Source organism: Ranitomeya variabilis, chromosome 1 (assembly GCF_051348905.1).
Source record: "Ranitomeya variabilis isolate aRanVar5 chromosome 1, aRanVar5.hap1, whole genome shotgun sequence".
Lineage (NCBI taxonomy): Eukaryota > Metazoa > Chordata > Amphibia > Anura > Dendrobatidae > Ranitomeya > Ranitomeya variabilis.
Window position 1 is genome coordinate 296,974,981 of NC_135232.1, and position 14,849 is coordinate 296,989,829.

General features: G+C 39.9%; 1 protein-coding gene across 1 annotated transcript in view; it reads right to left on the reverse strand.

Moving 5' to 3' along the window:
* The window catches only part of MYO18B (myosin XVIIIB), a 1,084,067-nt gene that overhangs the window by 989,285 nt on the left and 79,933 nt on the right, over nucleotides 1-14,849 (reverse strand). The window contains exons 8-11 of the mRNA XM_077295498.1: nucleotides 14,275-14,451; nucleotides 13,108-13,306; nucleotides 6,836-6,978; nucleotides 1,125-1,225 (exon numbers count right to left, since the gene is read on the reverse strand). Coding sequence (XP_077151613.1) covers nucleotides 1,125-1,225; nucleotides 6,836-6,978; nucleotides 13,108-13,306; nucleotides 14,275-14,451 — 620 coding nt within the window. The remainder of the gene's footprint in view (nucleotides 1-1,124; nucleotides 1,226-6,835; nucleotides 6,979-13,107; nucleotides 13,307-14,274; nucleotides 14,452-14,849) is intronic.

The following is a 14,849-nucleotide window of genomic DNA, read 5'->3' on the forward strand; positions in this document are numbered from 1 at the left end:
ATGGGATCCCTAAGAGAAGACACTGGGCCCCACTTATGTGATCATACAGTTGACGATGGAGTAAACAAAATTCTCTTGGCTGCCACCTAAATTCATTATGTATTTATGAAAAAGTAGCACGTTCTATAGCACAAAGCAACCGGGAGGCAGCATCTAATGAAAATAGAACTGGCAATCAGGCACATAGGGAATCTCAAAGGCACACGACCTGCATTTAGGCAATAGCTTGTGTCTCAACTGCCCCAGCAAACACAACATATACCATGTAACGGAAAACGTTTTATATAACGCTGATTTATCACGGTAGTTGTCTCCACCTAGTGGTGAGTACAGGAACTTTCCAGCTAGAAATTAAATTTATTTTTTTCAGGCAAAGGGAGAAAGAAAATACAAGTCCACAGACTCCATGATAATAATCATGAAATGCTACAATAAAGTGTATTATATCATATACTGTGGTATTTGAATATCAATATTACATTTTCATGAAAGATATATCATAAACTTGCATTGAAAGAAAATATTGAACAATGCGACAAAAAATATTACTAAATATGCTGTAATTCATGTGAAATGTAGCTGTATCTCAGTGGCAGCTAAGATGGTCACCAGTACATCCTACATAGAGATTGACATCTAATGCCTGCTTAGAAGACTCGGGCATTTTAGGTGTAGGTTTTCAAGAATTGGGTAAGGAGGAGAGGGGCTGCATCAAAAGCTGCACCAATAACGCCAGGAGTGATTGCAGCCTCTAAGAACCTTAGAAATTACGAAAGAACTCTAAAGAATTTAAATAGCAATGATGCAATGAATTATGGATAGGATGAAGGCAAAATAAATGGCATGAATGTGTACTGTGAGCTCTGCCATTAGAAGAAATAGAGCTGATTTCAGAAACAATATAGCTGAAAAAAGATGGGATGTATAAAAAAAAAGGAAAAAGGTCTCAACATTAGATATTCCGAAGAAAAATCCTCTATGAGAATCTATTCAGAAATATATTAAAGAGATAATGTGACAATTTAGCACCATCTGTTGTTACTGGTAAGCCTCTGCCCCAGTGATATACTGTATTAGATCCTGTGGCTGCGGCAGTTGTATATTACACAAGGTTACAGGTGTACCTGAGATCCAAATCTGCTCCAGTTAACAGCTGTGAGAACACGTTGAAGTTGCTTTCTCCTTCTGGTTGTTGGGCCACACGGATTCTTTCTAAGAGCATCGTCTGTAAAATTACATAAGACTCTGTTACAGAAACTTTCCAGCTCAGTTCACATTGCGACTTAACTGGGTAGAACCTAGCTAGCAACACTAACACTACAATTGAACTGATGTAAGTTGTCTAGCAGCAGCATTATATGTTAGCAATTACATAATGTTTCTTAAAGGAAAACTGTCAGAAAGATTAACTCTGAAACATGAATTTATAGGCATATAAGTCTTTGAAAGCTAAAACAATTGACACCTTTAAATCTTCCATCTGTTGCTGCATTCCTTAGAAATCAGCTTATAAATAAATATGCAAATTAAGTGCTCTGGGCATGACAATGCACTTCCTGAGCTTCCACTTCCACAGATTTTATTACTGAACGTTTTACAAATGAAATAAAAGCTGTCAGTAAAATCAACCCCCCCAAACTGCAGAAATGGGCAGGCATGTTGTTTGAAAGCTTAATCAATCTGCCCCTTTATATTTCTATTTGAGGCTGTATTTCTGAGGTTGTTCATCTACGAAGCACATGCCTCTTTAGCTTGATTGATAGCTCATTTTCTTGGGACATCAGATGCCAGGAAGAAAATCAGACAGTGAGCTATCAATCAAGCTAAAGAGTTTGGTCCTGGGTGATGAAACAACCTCAGGAACGCAGCTGCAAATAGAAGATATAAAGGGGTAGAATAATTAAGCTTTCAAAAACATGAATGCCTAATTATGCCACTTGAGGGGTTGATCTGACTGACAGATTCCCTTTAATTCGTAAATGGTGGGTAAAAAAAAAAATCTGTTATTTTATAATATGCATATAGATCCAATTTCACATTTTTCACTTCAAACAATGCTTTTAATATGTCCAGTTCCTGATAACCTGAGAAAAATCCAATGTTGCTGGAAGAAAATGCAGTGGACAGCTCATATTTCCATAATTAAATAATTACTGTATATACTCGTCTATAAGCCGAGATTTTCAGCACATTTTTTGTGGTGAAAATATCCCCCTCGGCTTATACACTAATAACTGTCCAGAAAGCCAGTGGAGGAGGGGAGGGGAGTGGGGGAGCAGCGGCAGGAGCTGGCAGCTGTGACATCATACTCACCCTCCTCCTGACTTCACTGCAGGTCCCTGAATCTCCATTGTCCCGATGCTGTAGCGCTTCCTGTGCTGAGCAGTCTCGAGGTACCGTTCATTAAGGTAATGAATATGCCCGCATCTCCACTCCCAAAAGGCGTGGGGCGCATATTCATTACTTTAATGAGTGGTACCTCGAGACCGCTCAGCACAGGAAGAGCTGCAGCATCAGGACAATGGGGATGCAGGGACCTGCAGCGACAGTGCAAGGAAGGTGAGTATGATGGGGGAAGATGGGGGAGGATGGGAGAACCATGCCGAGCCATGCATAGGACGGGGGAACCACACAGAGCAGGTCAGGATGGAGGAAGCCACATACCAGGACAGGGATGAGGGGACAATACATACCTGGATTATACTTGAGTCAATAAGCTTACCCAATTTTCCGTGGCAAAAGTAGGTGCCTCGGCTTATACTCGGGTCAGCTTATACTCGAGTATATATGGTAATCCATAGATTGCCTAGTAATATATGTACAACCAGCTGCTGCTTGTTAGAGCATCTCCAATCTAGTTAATTAAGCCCGGAGTTGGGAATATCCTTCATTTATACACATATGCACTAATAATATATATAGACAGAAGATGTTCTTATGGCATAACCAAAGTAATAGTGACCTAATGATCTTAGAAAGGAATACTTAAAATGTAACTAAACTTTGCAAAACTTAAAGGAAAATTATATAAGCAAAGATATCCACTTATGTAATATACTTCAGTATCTTCTGTTCTTTCTTTCTTTCCAAAAACTATGTTGCAGTGCGGTTTTACCATTCATGCTCCTTTAGAATCTGCTTTATGCTGCTGCTCTAGCAAGAATATGCATTCAAACACTATTTACAAATATTTCCCTATCTGAGCATGTTAAGGGGAGCAGAGACACTCACACAGGAAGAGTATTTGTAAATAGTGTTCTAGTAGTAGGGATTCTTCCTAGGGCAGAAGCTTGAACTAGCTAGTTAAGCAGTTAAAACAGTACTTCAGTATAGTGTTTGCGAGAGAAGAAAGCATAATAAGGTAATGGCGTTTATTACAAAGATTGATCAATTAATAAATAAAAAATAGTTTTACTTTAACATTCAAAACATTCAGGCCTTTTGTCATAAAAATAGTACTTTTTGTTGCATTGTTAAAAGAACAAATCTATTTTGTATAATGAATATTTTAGGATATTTTTGTTAATCACATGTCTTGGCTCCATCGCTGTACATCTGTTTACCATGATAACCCTGCAACTCTTATAATGTCATGCTCCTAGGCCTTTTAAGGCTCACTCGGGCAGTTGTATGATCACTGAGTGTTCAGGTAGTAAGCAGTCAACCTTGCTGAACCATCTGACTAACTCATTGTTGCTAGTTCACAAACTTGACCCTGCTACACCAAGGTGCCTGTATGCTTACACGGCTCTAGTATTCCTAAAGGTACTGTCACACAGTGCAATTTTGATCGCTACGACGGCACGATCCGTGACGTCGCAGCGTCGTATGATTATCGCTCCAGCGTCGTAGACTGCGGTCACACTTTGCAATCACGGCGCTGGAGCGATGCCGAAGTCCCCGGGTAACCAGGGTAAACATCGAGTTACTAAGCGCAGGGCCGCGCTTAGTAACCCGATGTTTACCGTGGTTACCAGCGTAAACGTAAAAAAAACAAACAGTACATACTTACATTCCGGTGTCTGTCCTCCGGCGTTCTGCTTCTCTCCACTGTGTAAGCACCATAGCCGGAAAGCAGAGCGGTGACGTCACCGCGTCACCGCTGTACTCGCTTTCCGGACGGCAGGCGCTCACACTGCAGAGAAGCTGAGACGCCGGAGGACAGACACCGGAATGTGAGTATGTACTGTTTGTTTTTTTTACGTTTACGCTGGTAACCAGGGTAAACATCGGGTTACTAAGCGCGGCCCTGCGCTTAGTTACCCGATGTTTACCCTGGTTACAAGCGAACACATCGCTGGATCGCTGTCACACACAACGATCCAGCGATGTCAGCGGGTGATCAAGCGACGAAAGAAAGTTCCAAACGATCTGCTACGACGTACGATTCTCAGCAGGGTCCCTGATCGCTGCTGCGTGTCAGACACTGCGATATCGTAACGATATCGCTAGAACGTCACGAATCGTACCGTCGTAGCGATCAAAATTGCACTGTGTGACAGTACCCTAAGAGCTGTCCACCCTCTCAATTCTGCTATACTAAGGTGCCTGTCTGTCTGCACACACGGCTTTGCTGTTCCAATGTGCCTGGCTATTTACAGTGACATGTAAAAGTTTGGGCACCCCTGGTCAAAAATACTGTTGTTGTGAACAGTTAAGCAAGTTGAAGATTAAATTATCTCTAAAAGGGCTAAAGTTAAATATGACACATTTCCTTTGTAATTTAAGCAAAAAAAATGTCATTTTTTTTTTACATTTTATAAATTACAAAAAGGTAAATGGCCCAATGCAAATGTTTGGGCTCTGTTGGAGATTTGTGTACTCAGATAACTTTAACCAAGGTTTCTGACCTTAATTAACATGTTAGGGTTATGGATAATGCCCCATCATGTTTAGGAATAGTCAGGTAATGTAAATTTCCCAGGTTTATAAAAACCCAGCCTCTTCTAACCTCGTGCCAAAAAACAGCAGCTATGGGTTCTTCTAAGCAGCTGCCTAGTACTCTGAAAATGAAAATGGTGGAGGCCCACAAAGCAGGAGAAGGCGATAAGAAGATAGCAGAGCGCTTTCAAGTAGCCCTTTCCTCAGTTCGAAATGTAATTGGGAAATGGCAGGTAACAGGAACAGTAAAGGTCAAGATAAGGTCTGGAAGACCAAGCAAAATTTCAGTGAGAGCTGCTTGTAAAATCGCTATAAACGTGGATCAGAACCACTGCTTGAATGCAAAGACCTTCAGACAGATTAAGCAGACTCTGAATTTGTGATACATTATTTACTGTTCAGAGACACTTGCACAAATATGACCTTCGTGGAAGAGTCTTCATAAGAAAATCTTTCCTGCATCCTCACCTTAAAATTCAGCATCAGAAAGAAGCAAAAGGACATCTAAACAAGCCTGATGTATTTTGGAAACAAGTCCTGTGGGCTGATGGGGTTAAAATAGAACTCTTTGGCCATAATGATCAAAAGTATGTGTGGCGAAAAAATGTCATTTCAGGAAAAGAACATCTCAACAACCATTAAGCATGTGGGTGGATCAATCATGCTTTGGGGCTGTGTTGCAGCCAATGGAGCAGGTAACATTTCATGGGTAGAGGGAAGAATGGATTCAAAGAAATTATAACAAATTTTTGATACAAACATAACACCATGTCTAAAAAAGAAGTTGAAAAGAGGATGGCTCCTAAAAATGGATAGCGATCCTAAACACAAGTCAAAATCCACAATAGACTAACACAAAAGGCAAAAGCTGAAGGTTTTACACTGGCCCTTACAGTCCCCTGATCTGAACATCATTGAAAATTTGTGGATAGACCTCAAAATATCAGAGCATGCAAGACGACCCAGGAATCTCACAGAACTGGAAGAATTTTCCAAGGAAGAATGTATGACAATCCCTCAAACAAGAATTTAAAGACTCTTGGCTGGCTATAAAAAGTGTTTATAAGCTGTGATACTTTCAAAAGGGGGACTATTAGCTTCTACCCAAACTTTTGCATCAGCCCATTTTCACTTTTGTAATTTTTAAAATCTAAAATATAATTTTTTTGTCTAAATTACAAAGGAAATGTGTCATCTTTAACTTTAGGCGTTTTAGAGATCATTTCATTTTCAACTTGCTTAATTGTTAACAATAACAGTAATTTTGACCAGGGGTGCACAAACTTTTACATGCCACTGCACATGACTCAGCTGCTCCTGGGATCAAAAACACTGGGCTCTGCTACTTTAAAATGCTTGTCCCTACATTTAGCTTCATTATTACACACTATTCCACATGCCAAACTGCATTTTCAGCTCCGCTATTCCATCTAAGCAGCTCAACCAAACCTATGGCTCAGTGAATCCAGGTGAGTCATGTTAATTTTAAACTTAAAGATTCCTTCAGTATATTGTTGTAAATCACCCAAAAATATTGGTGTATTCTCATGTCTTCAAACAGAGGCTGGATAGGCAACTGTCAGAGATGGTTTAGTGAATACTGCGTTGAGTAGGGGGTTGGACATAATGATCCTGAAGGTCCCTTCCAAGTTTGACATTCTATTATTCTATGATTCTTACAGCAACAGACACAATTTCCAACTAAATGAGCAGTTTTCTGTCTGTCATTCATTCGTTTTTTACAGTTATTAATCATTATCATTAATGTATCAATGATCATTTTAATTTGTTCCAAATATCTTTCGTATGCTCTAGTTCATATATCCATGTATATTGTACAATTTTGACAAAAGTCAACTTAAAGCAAATTTTAACATAGGGTTCCATACTTTACTGTAAATGGATGATCTAGGAGGATTTTGCACAATCAAAATCAAATAATAGTGGCCATTACCTGTAGGTGGCCTGCAGTGATACGTCCAGCAGAATTGAAGTCCAGAGACATGACCATGGAGAAACGAGTGGAATTATTACATTCACTAGTGGACACTCCACCAAAGGATTTTAGAATGGTGAACATTGCATGAATCTTCTCCACTGAAAAACATAACGGTTTTATATAATGCTCAGTATATCACATCTACTGTATATATGTAATAACAGTAATGCTCTTCTGTTACTATTGGGCAGCACTGCATAGCATCCATGCCTTGGTGTTGTAGGCTTCAGGACATGGACAAAACAAGACACACTGGGTTGTCAGCTGCACAGGATACAAACGCCATCTGATAGCAGTAGTAGGACTGCAGAATACAGACTGTCTCTCCATCAGCTCCCAATTTTTTTCTTCTGAGAGTAGAAATACTAGAGATTGGTTTGCAAGCGGTGCGTTAAAATCTCATTACAGGTAACTCTTTCACATTGGAGCTCATGCAGCTATTGCAGGTGTAGAATCGAAACGCGCGTCGGGGGGGATCTGGCTCCTCGGCACTAGGTTACTTCCATCATGGGTAAGCGATTCAGCTGTTAAGGGCACCTTTCTTTCCCTCTCTGTGGGGGCGCATTGTCACTGTGGCAGCCTCAGGGAATTCACTATGAAAGGTATATTTTTGTTACATGGGTGTCAGCGTTACGGGATTATATTAAGTCCAAATTTGTTATTGTCATATATGGTTGACACTATATACTGTTACAATCTATAGTGCCTTGTACCAATACCATGATGATGTTTATTATTTTTCCTTATGCCATGGACCCATGTGCTTCTCACTAGGGTTCTATGTTCTCTGTTTGTGCTTCATTTAGGTAGATTTTTGTATCATCATTATATGTAATAAAGTATTCCTTTTTACATTTTACAATTGTGTATAGAACTCCATTTTTTGGTTTATAGCTATTGCAGATGGTAAGTCACTTTCATCCTAAATCCCTATCAATTTAATGTCATAATTTAAACTAACATATTTTCTAATATACTTGAATTAAAAATTCCCTATCCTTCCCTAACTATCTGCTTTTTCTTTTTTTTCTACTACTTTTATTTTGGGTGATGCTTTGTTTGAGAATCAAAAAAACGTAAAAAACAAGAAACCCCTAAAATGTAACTTTTATTAGGCAAAGCTAAAACATGCTCAGTTTAGACAAGTAAAAAAAATTCAAAAAAGGGGTGAGGGATAAATTTCAGTCAGGGAAGAAAAAAATAATAATGTATGTCTTAATGATCCCTAATAGGTCACTATACAGAATCCTGCCTGGCAGTGGAGGTTGGCACCCTTAGTTTCTGCGGTATGTCGCCTCCACTCAATGGCGGCTTTCCCTGATGACTCTGATAGTCCCTATCAGAATAAAATGTGTCCAATACACCCTGTTACACGTGAACAACAGCAAAATGGCGGAAACCCACCAGTGGTAGTGTAGATCAGTGCAATATAAATAAGTACCAAATGAAAAAGGTTGACCTACTCCTGTTAGCGATGGAATCAAGACAAGAGAAGCAAAAAATGGATTACCCTTTGCAGGTATAGTTACCGTATATCAAATGAAAAACTGGTGGGAACCCACTAAGTCTTCTGTATTAAATCATCAAGATAGGAATAGTTCATGTTAACTTTCAAGGACAAAATGAAATGTCCACTGAACTTTAACTGTAACAAAATCCACATATGCATGAATAACCCAGCAGAAATAACCTTAGATCAAAATATCTGTAAGGACTGGGACTGCGTACCTGTTTTTGTGTGTTCTTGCCCTTAGTTCTGTTTGATTCTGCCCTTACCCAAAATGGAGTGGCTGGCTTCATGGGGGCCATCTTGTTTCCTGTCTGATACTCCTTGTTTCCTGTCTGCTGCATATATAAAGGAACCCTGCACACTATACCTTGCTTGTGTATCTTGTACCTCACTTGCTGCCAAGCTCAAGGACTTGCACCCTGCTTGTTTCTTCTATTCCTTGGGATACCCCGCTTGCTTCTGGATCTATGTACCACCGGAAAGACTCTGTTGCTCTACACCTGCTCTGCACCCACCTCTGCTATGGTCTGTGCCCTACTAGGAGCCAGCCCAGGCTCTGACCTCTAGATTCTGCATTGCTGGACTTGTGCTCGCACCCTCGGTCTGTACTACTAACATCTGCATATTCTTGCGACTGTTTATTACCTACTTATCTGTAAAGCCACAGTTTACATCAGTCATCTGAAGTTCATCTTTCTAATATATATATATATATATATATATATATATATATATATATATACTGAACTGTGATATACCATGTTTGTCGTCATTCTGACCCACGTCATCGGTCTGCATAGAACGTTAGCATAATCTTATTACAACTTCATCATATAAAGGAAAAAAACAGGGTGCAGTAATAGTACACTCATCTGGTTGTCCTACTGGAGCTCATCGGCTCAGTGGCAAAGATTCCATTGCAAAAATCAGACCATAAAAAGGTGACAACCATAGTGAGATGGTGTGTAGCAACGTCCCATATCAATGCCCAATGCATGCTGGGATACTCAAACAAAGCATCATCAAGGGGCAGAGGCTGCAGTCACTGGTGCAGCCTCTGCCCCCTCCCTGAAATGAAGCGCCATCAGTGATGCTCAGTTCAGGGGCTGGGCTAGTCCCTGTGTGATGTGCGCTTTGCAATGTGCACAATGACAGTGCGCTCTGTTGCTAGCTCAGATCAGCAGTAATAAGACAGCATCAGAGCGCACTGGTAGCCAACATTGCCCTCCAAAGTACGTCACTTGAGGGGGCAGCACTGGTCTCTGCATGTCGTGCACTAACAGTTATCTGTTTTCAAATGTTGGTGATAAAAAAAATGTTCTTATGCGTTTCTAGTTCTGTTTGCCCTTGGCCACAGAGACTGTCATTCTTTATGACTAAGGGTGCATATAGCACCAGAAATAGGTAACAGCATTTTTTCTATCACCAACATGTGGATTTTAATTGTTTGGATTCAAATTTGAAGATTTGTCTATTTTTTTGATGTGCCAATCAACTTTATTTTTCTTGGACATGTTTTCTGATGGACAGCAGTATTTGAAAAGGCACCCATTGCACATAAAGCACAGATTTCATCATTAATTGTATAGTGATCGATTTATTCAATATTTTATCCTAGTTTATTAGACTTTAGATTATGACATTAAATACATAGGGATTGAGGATGAAAATTACTTTGTATGTCGGACCTCACCTTTAAGGTTGCATTTAGATTTGTCGACCAAGACTATCAAACTACCAGTGATTGGCTACTTATAAGTCAAATGGTGGTCATTTAATAGCCTATTTAGACCGACTGGCCCAATTTCTTTTGCACACACATTCTGTGCACATAAAATGGCATTGTTCTCAGCAGCACAGGTCCTGCTTACACATGACAATGTGCTGTCGAGAATGATTTTTAAATCTATTTAAAAATTATTTCACCTGGTAAACAAGAGTTATGCTTGTTCATTGCGAGATTGGCATCAGGTGTAGACAGGCTGATAACACAGGTCAACAAAAAAAAATTTTTTTTCTGGTGTCCAAAATATTTTAATGAATTTGGGGTATTTTTGGGGTGCTGATTCTGAATATGCTATCAGTTTTGCCAGATTGGCTCAAGTTTTTGAGATTTTTGGTATCTTATTTATAGCACTTGTTGGTAAATGCGACGCATCATCTCATTAATTTCTTTGGATTAGTACTTGAACTGAGCAGTTCTCAATATGGTTTTGTGTTAATTAGTGTTCTAAAAGTTTGTTCATAGCTTGATTTTTGCACTAACTTTATGTTGTTGTCTGTTTTCCAGTGAAAAGCATGAACTCATCAAGAAGAAGTTGTCTTAACGATCCAGACTCATTCTGTTACATTTGTGGTGAATACACACTGCCAAAACATAGAAGAAACATAACAGACTTCGTAAAAAAGAGTGTATTTTGCCTATTTTGGGGTTATGCTTGGGGACCAAGACAAGTTTTGGGCACCACACATAGTGTGCAAAGCATGTATCGAATTATTACGAAAATGGAGCAAAGGACAAAGAAAAAGCTTCAAATTTGGTGTTCCAATGGTGTGGAGAGAGCCAAAAAATCATCATGATGACTGTTATTTCTGTGCAGTGCAAGTGCAAGGATTCAATAAGCATAAGAAACGAAAATGGGAGTAACATGGAATCTGCAAGAAGGCCTGTCCCTCATTGTGAAGATGTGCCTGTACCTGTGTTTACCATAAATAACAGTCATCATGATGATTTTTTGGCTCTCTCCACACCATTGGAACACCAAATTTGAAGCTTTTTCTTTGTCCTTTGCTCCATTTTCGTAATAATTCGATACATGCTTTGCACACTATGTGTGGTGCCCAAAACTTGTCTTGGTCCCCAAGCATAACCCCAAAATAGGCAAAATACACTTTTTTTACGAAGTCTGTTATGTTTCTTCTATGTTTTGGCAGTGTGTATTCACCACAAATGTAACAGAATGAGTCTGGATCGTTAAGACAACTTCTTCTTGATGAGTTCATGCTTTTCACTGGAAAACAGACAACAACATAAAGTTAGTGCAAAAATCAAGCTATGAACAAACTTTTAGAACACTAATTAACACAAAACTATATTGAGAACTGCTCAGTTCAAGTACTAATCCAAAGAAATTAATGAGATGATGCGTCGCATTTACCAACAAGTGCTATAAATAAGATACCAAAAATCTCAAAAACTTGAGCCAATCTGGCAAAACTGATGACATATTCAGAATCAGCACCCCAAAAATACCCTAAATTCGATGAAATATCTTTGGCACCAAAAATGCTGTTGACCAGTGTAATTGACACAGCAAAATATTTCATGACAGTTACAGTGGGGAAAAAAAAGTATTCAGTCAGCCACCAATTGTGAAAGTTCTCCCACTTAAAAAGATGAGAGAGGCCTGCAATTGACATCATAGGTAGACCACAATTATGAGAGTTAGGGCTCATACTCACTTGTGCGAGACTCGGATGAGTCTCGCACGGCAATACCCGGCGCTGCTGCCGACACTCGGATCGGAGCGTGCGGCCGTATAGGAATACATGCAGCCACACACTCCGCTCCTCTGCGCCAGGTGCAGTGTCGGGAATTGCCATGCGAGACTCATCCGAGTCTTACACAATTGAGTATGAGCCCTTAAAATGAGAAAACAAATCCAAAAAATCACCTTGTCTGATTTGGCAAGATTTATTTTGCAAATTATGGTGGAAAATAAGTATTTGGTCATTAACAAAAGTTCATCTCAATATTTTGTTATATATACTTTATTGGCAATGACAAAGGTCAAATGTTTTTTGCAAGTCTTCATAAGGTTGGCACACACTGTTGGTGGTATGTTGGCCCATTCCTCCATGCAGATCTTCTCTAGAGCAGTGATGTTTTGGGCCTGTCGCAACACGGACTTTCAACTCCCTCCAAAGGTTTTCTATGGGGTTGAAATCACGCATCAGTCGTCCTGGTCCCTTTGCAGAGAAACAGCCCCAAAGAATGATGTTGCCACCCTCATGCTTTACAGTAGGTATGGTGTTCTTTGGATGCAACTCAGCATTCTGTCTCCTCCAAACACGAAGAGTTTTGTTTCTACCAAACAGTTCTACTTTGGTTTCATCAGACCATATGACATTTTCCCAGTACTCTTTTGGATAATCCAAATGCTCTCTAGCAAACCAGATGGGCCCGTACATGTACTGGCTTATGCAGGGGGACATGTCTGGCACTGAAGGATCAGGGTCCTTGGCGGCGTAGTATGTTACTGATGGTAGCCTTTGTTATGGTGGTCCCAGCTCTATGTGATCATTTTGACTCCACGGGGTGAGACCTCGCATGGAGCCCCAGATTGCAGGAGCTTATCAGTGGTCTTGTATGTCTTCCATTTTCTTATTATTGCTCCCACAGTTGATTTCATCATGCCAAGCTGCTTGCCTATTGCAGATTCAGTCTTCCCAGCCTGGTGCATGGCTACAATTTTGTCAATTACAGGCCTCTCTCATCTTTTTAAGTGGGAGAACTTGCACAAAAAAAAATACTTTTTTTCCCCACTGTAACTGTGTAGACTGCTCAAGTCTGCCAGAGTGGCTACCTGTCCAGAGCAGGAGACCCAAGTAGACAACTCTTATGTAATTCCCTTGTATATTAGTATAGTCTCATCCATGCTGAAAATAAAATTATGAATGTAATAAAACCTTATGTGAATACTATTGGTGAGCCTACCTGTTACTCTGTTGTCCACACTCCCAGCAGCATCCACAAGGTATTCCAATGCCGTCTGACAGCCAGTTGTTTTGCCTGCGCTGCTTCTGCCCAAGGGCACAATGGTTTGATCCTGGCGCTGGGTCAGCATGTTCCAATAGGCTTTCTGAGCCACTGCGCAGATGTGAGGCGGCATACCATCCTTTTTCCCTTTAAAAACCTAGTGGAACAAAGCTAATGGACTTAGTGTGCCTGTAATACACTATGCACTGGGCCGACATTCAGTTGAATTATACCTTTGCAGTTAAGCGATCTGAACTATACCTTGGTGCTGTAACCTGCCGTCAGAGCAGATAATATAAAAAGAATAATATAACTATTCATAAACTTTTCAAATAGCTATCTGTGTCATATGTGTGTGTTTTCCTGATCTGACAAACGGTAATAGATATACCCTATAATCAAGTCAGAAACCACCAATAGGATTATAAAATTGCCAATGCTGCTAACAGCAAATATAAATGAATTTACATCTAGACTCCATAGCGCTGTATAGTGTGGGCGTCATATTAAATACATAGATGTGTGCTGCCACCTAGTGTACACAGAGAAAACTGCACTTGCAATTGGAATTTTATTTTTCCTATTACAAAGAAAATCCTTCATAAACATGATAGAAGACTTATCTGACAATGCATGGAGGCTGTGCAGTTTCCATGTCCTGCGGTACCATACTTTATTGGGTGCTATGTGTGTGAAGGTATTCCTCCATACATATGGTATCCCAATGGGCAAACCACAGTCAGAGTTTTACATTTCTAGGTACAAAACCAGAGCCATATGGGGTCACGGTAAGTACAAAACAGAGCTACTACAGCGTTCTTAGATTGCAGGCTTCATAATAATCTGTTGTTATTCTGTAGACCACTACAATAATATATGACAGGATTTAATATCTTGGATATAGTGCATGGAGAATAATGTCCTCCTAAAACAATAGTTTAAAGGCCCAATAAATGTACTGGCACTAATATCCCAAAAACTTACAAAAGTATATAAAGAGTGGCTACTATTCAGACCTGTGTGAGGAAATGTATTTGGAAGATAAACTACTGATCATGGGGAAAGTATCAGGGAACCCTGTGAGTTACCGCACTGAAGAAGACTGCAACAATAAAATTGTCCAACCTTTGTAGAAAGGTTTGCGACGGGTCCGTTTGGTTTAAGTACTATCAGGTTTGGTCCAGCATAGGTGTGAATCAGCTGGGACTGGTAGCGCTGCCATAGAGTGTGGATGACGCTGGATTCATTCAGACTGGTAAGCGTAGTCAGATCTTCTGCATAGTCAAATTTGGACGGATTTGTCTAAAGAAAAAAGAAAAAATATCCAAACAAATATCAAATACAAAAGCTTCTCAAAACTAAAACTCCTCATAAGACAAATGCCTTTACTTTCAGCCTGGGTACTATGTCTGCCACTATTATATGAAAGCCATAGCTGACAATACTATATAAGAGATACTCATAAGGTTATTTGCTAACATGTTGCTATTAACCAATTTGTGACTAGAGATAAGCAAAACTTTTAAGGTTTGGCTATGATCGTCGAACTTCCCGAAAAAAATTCACCAAATGTATTCGAACCCCATTCAAATCAATGTGAGGCAAAACTAAACGCATAGACAATGCCTTCAGGGGGGGGGGGGGGGGCAGAAAGCAGCCAAAACAGCTCAAATTAGAGGCAGGCAACAGGAAAAGTGGCA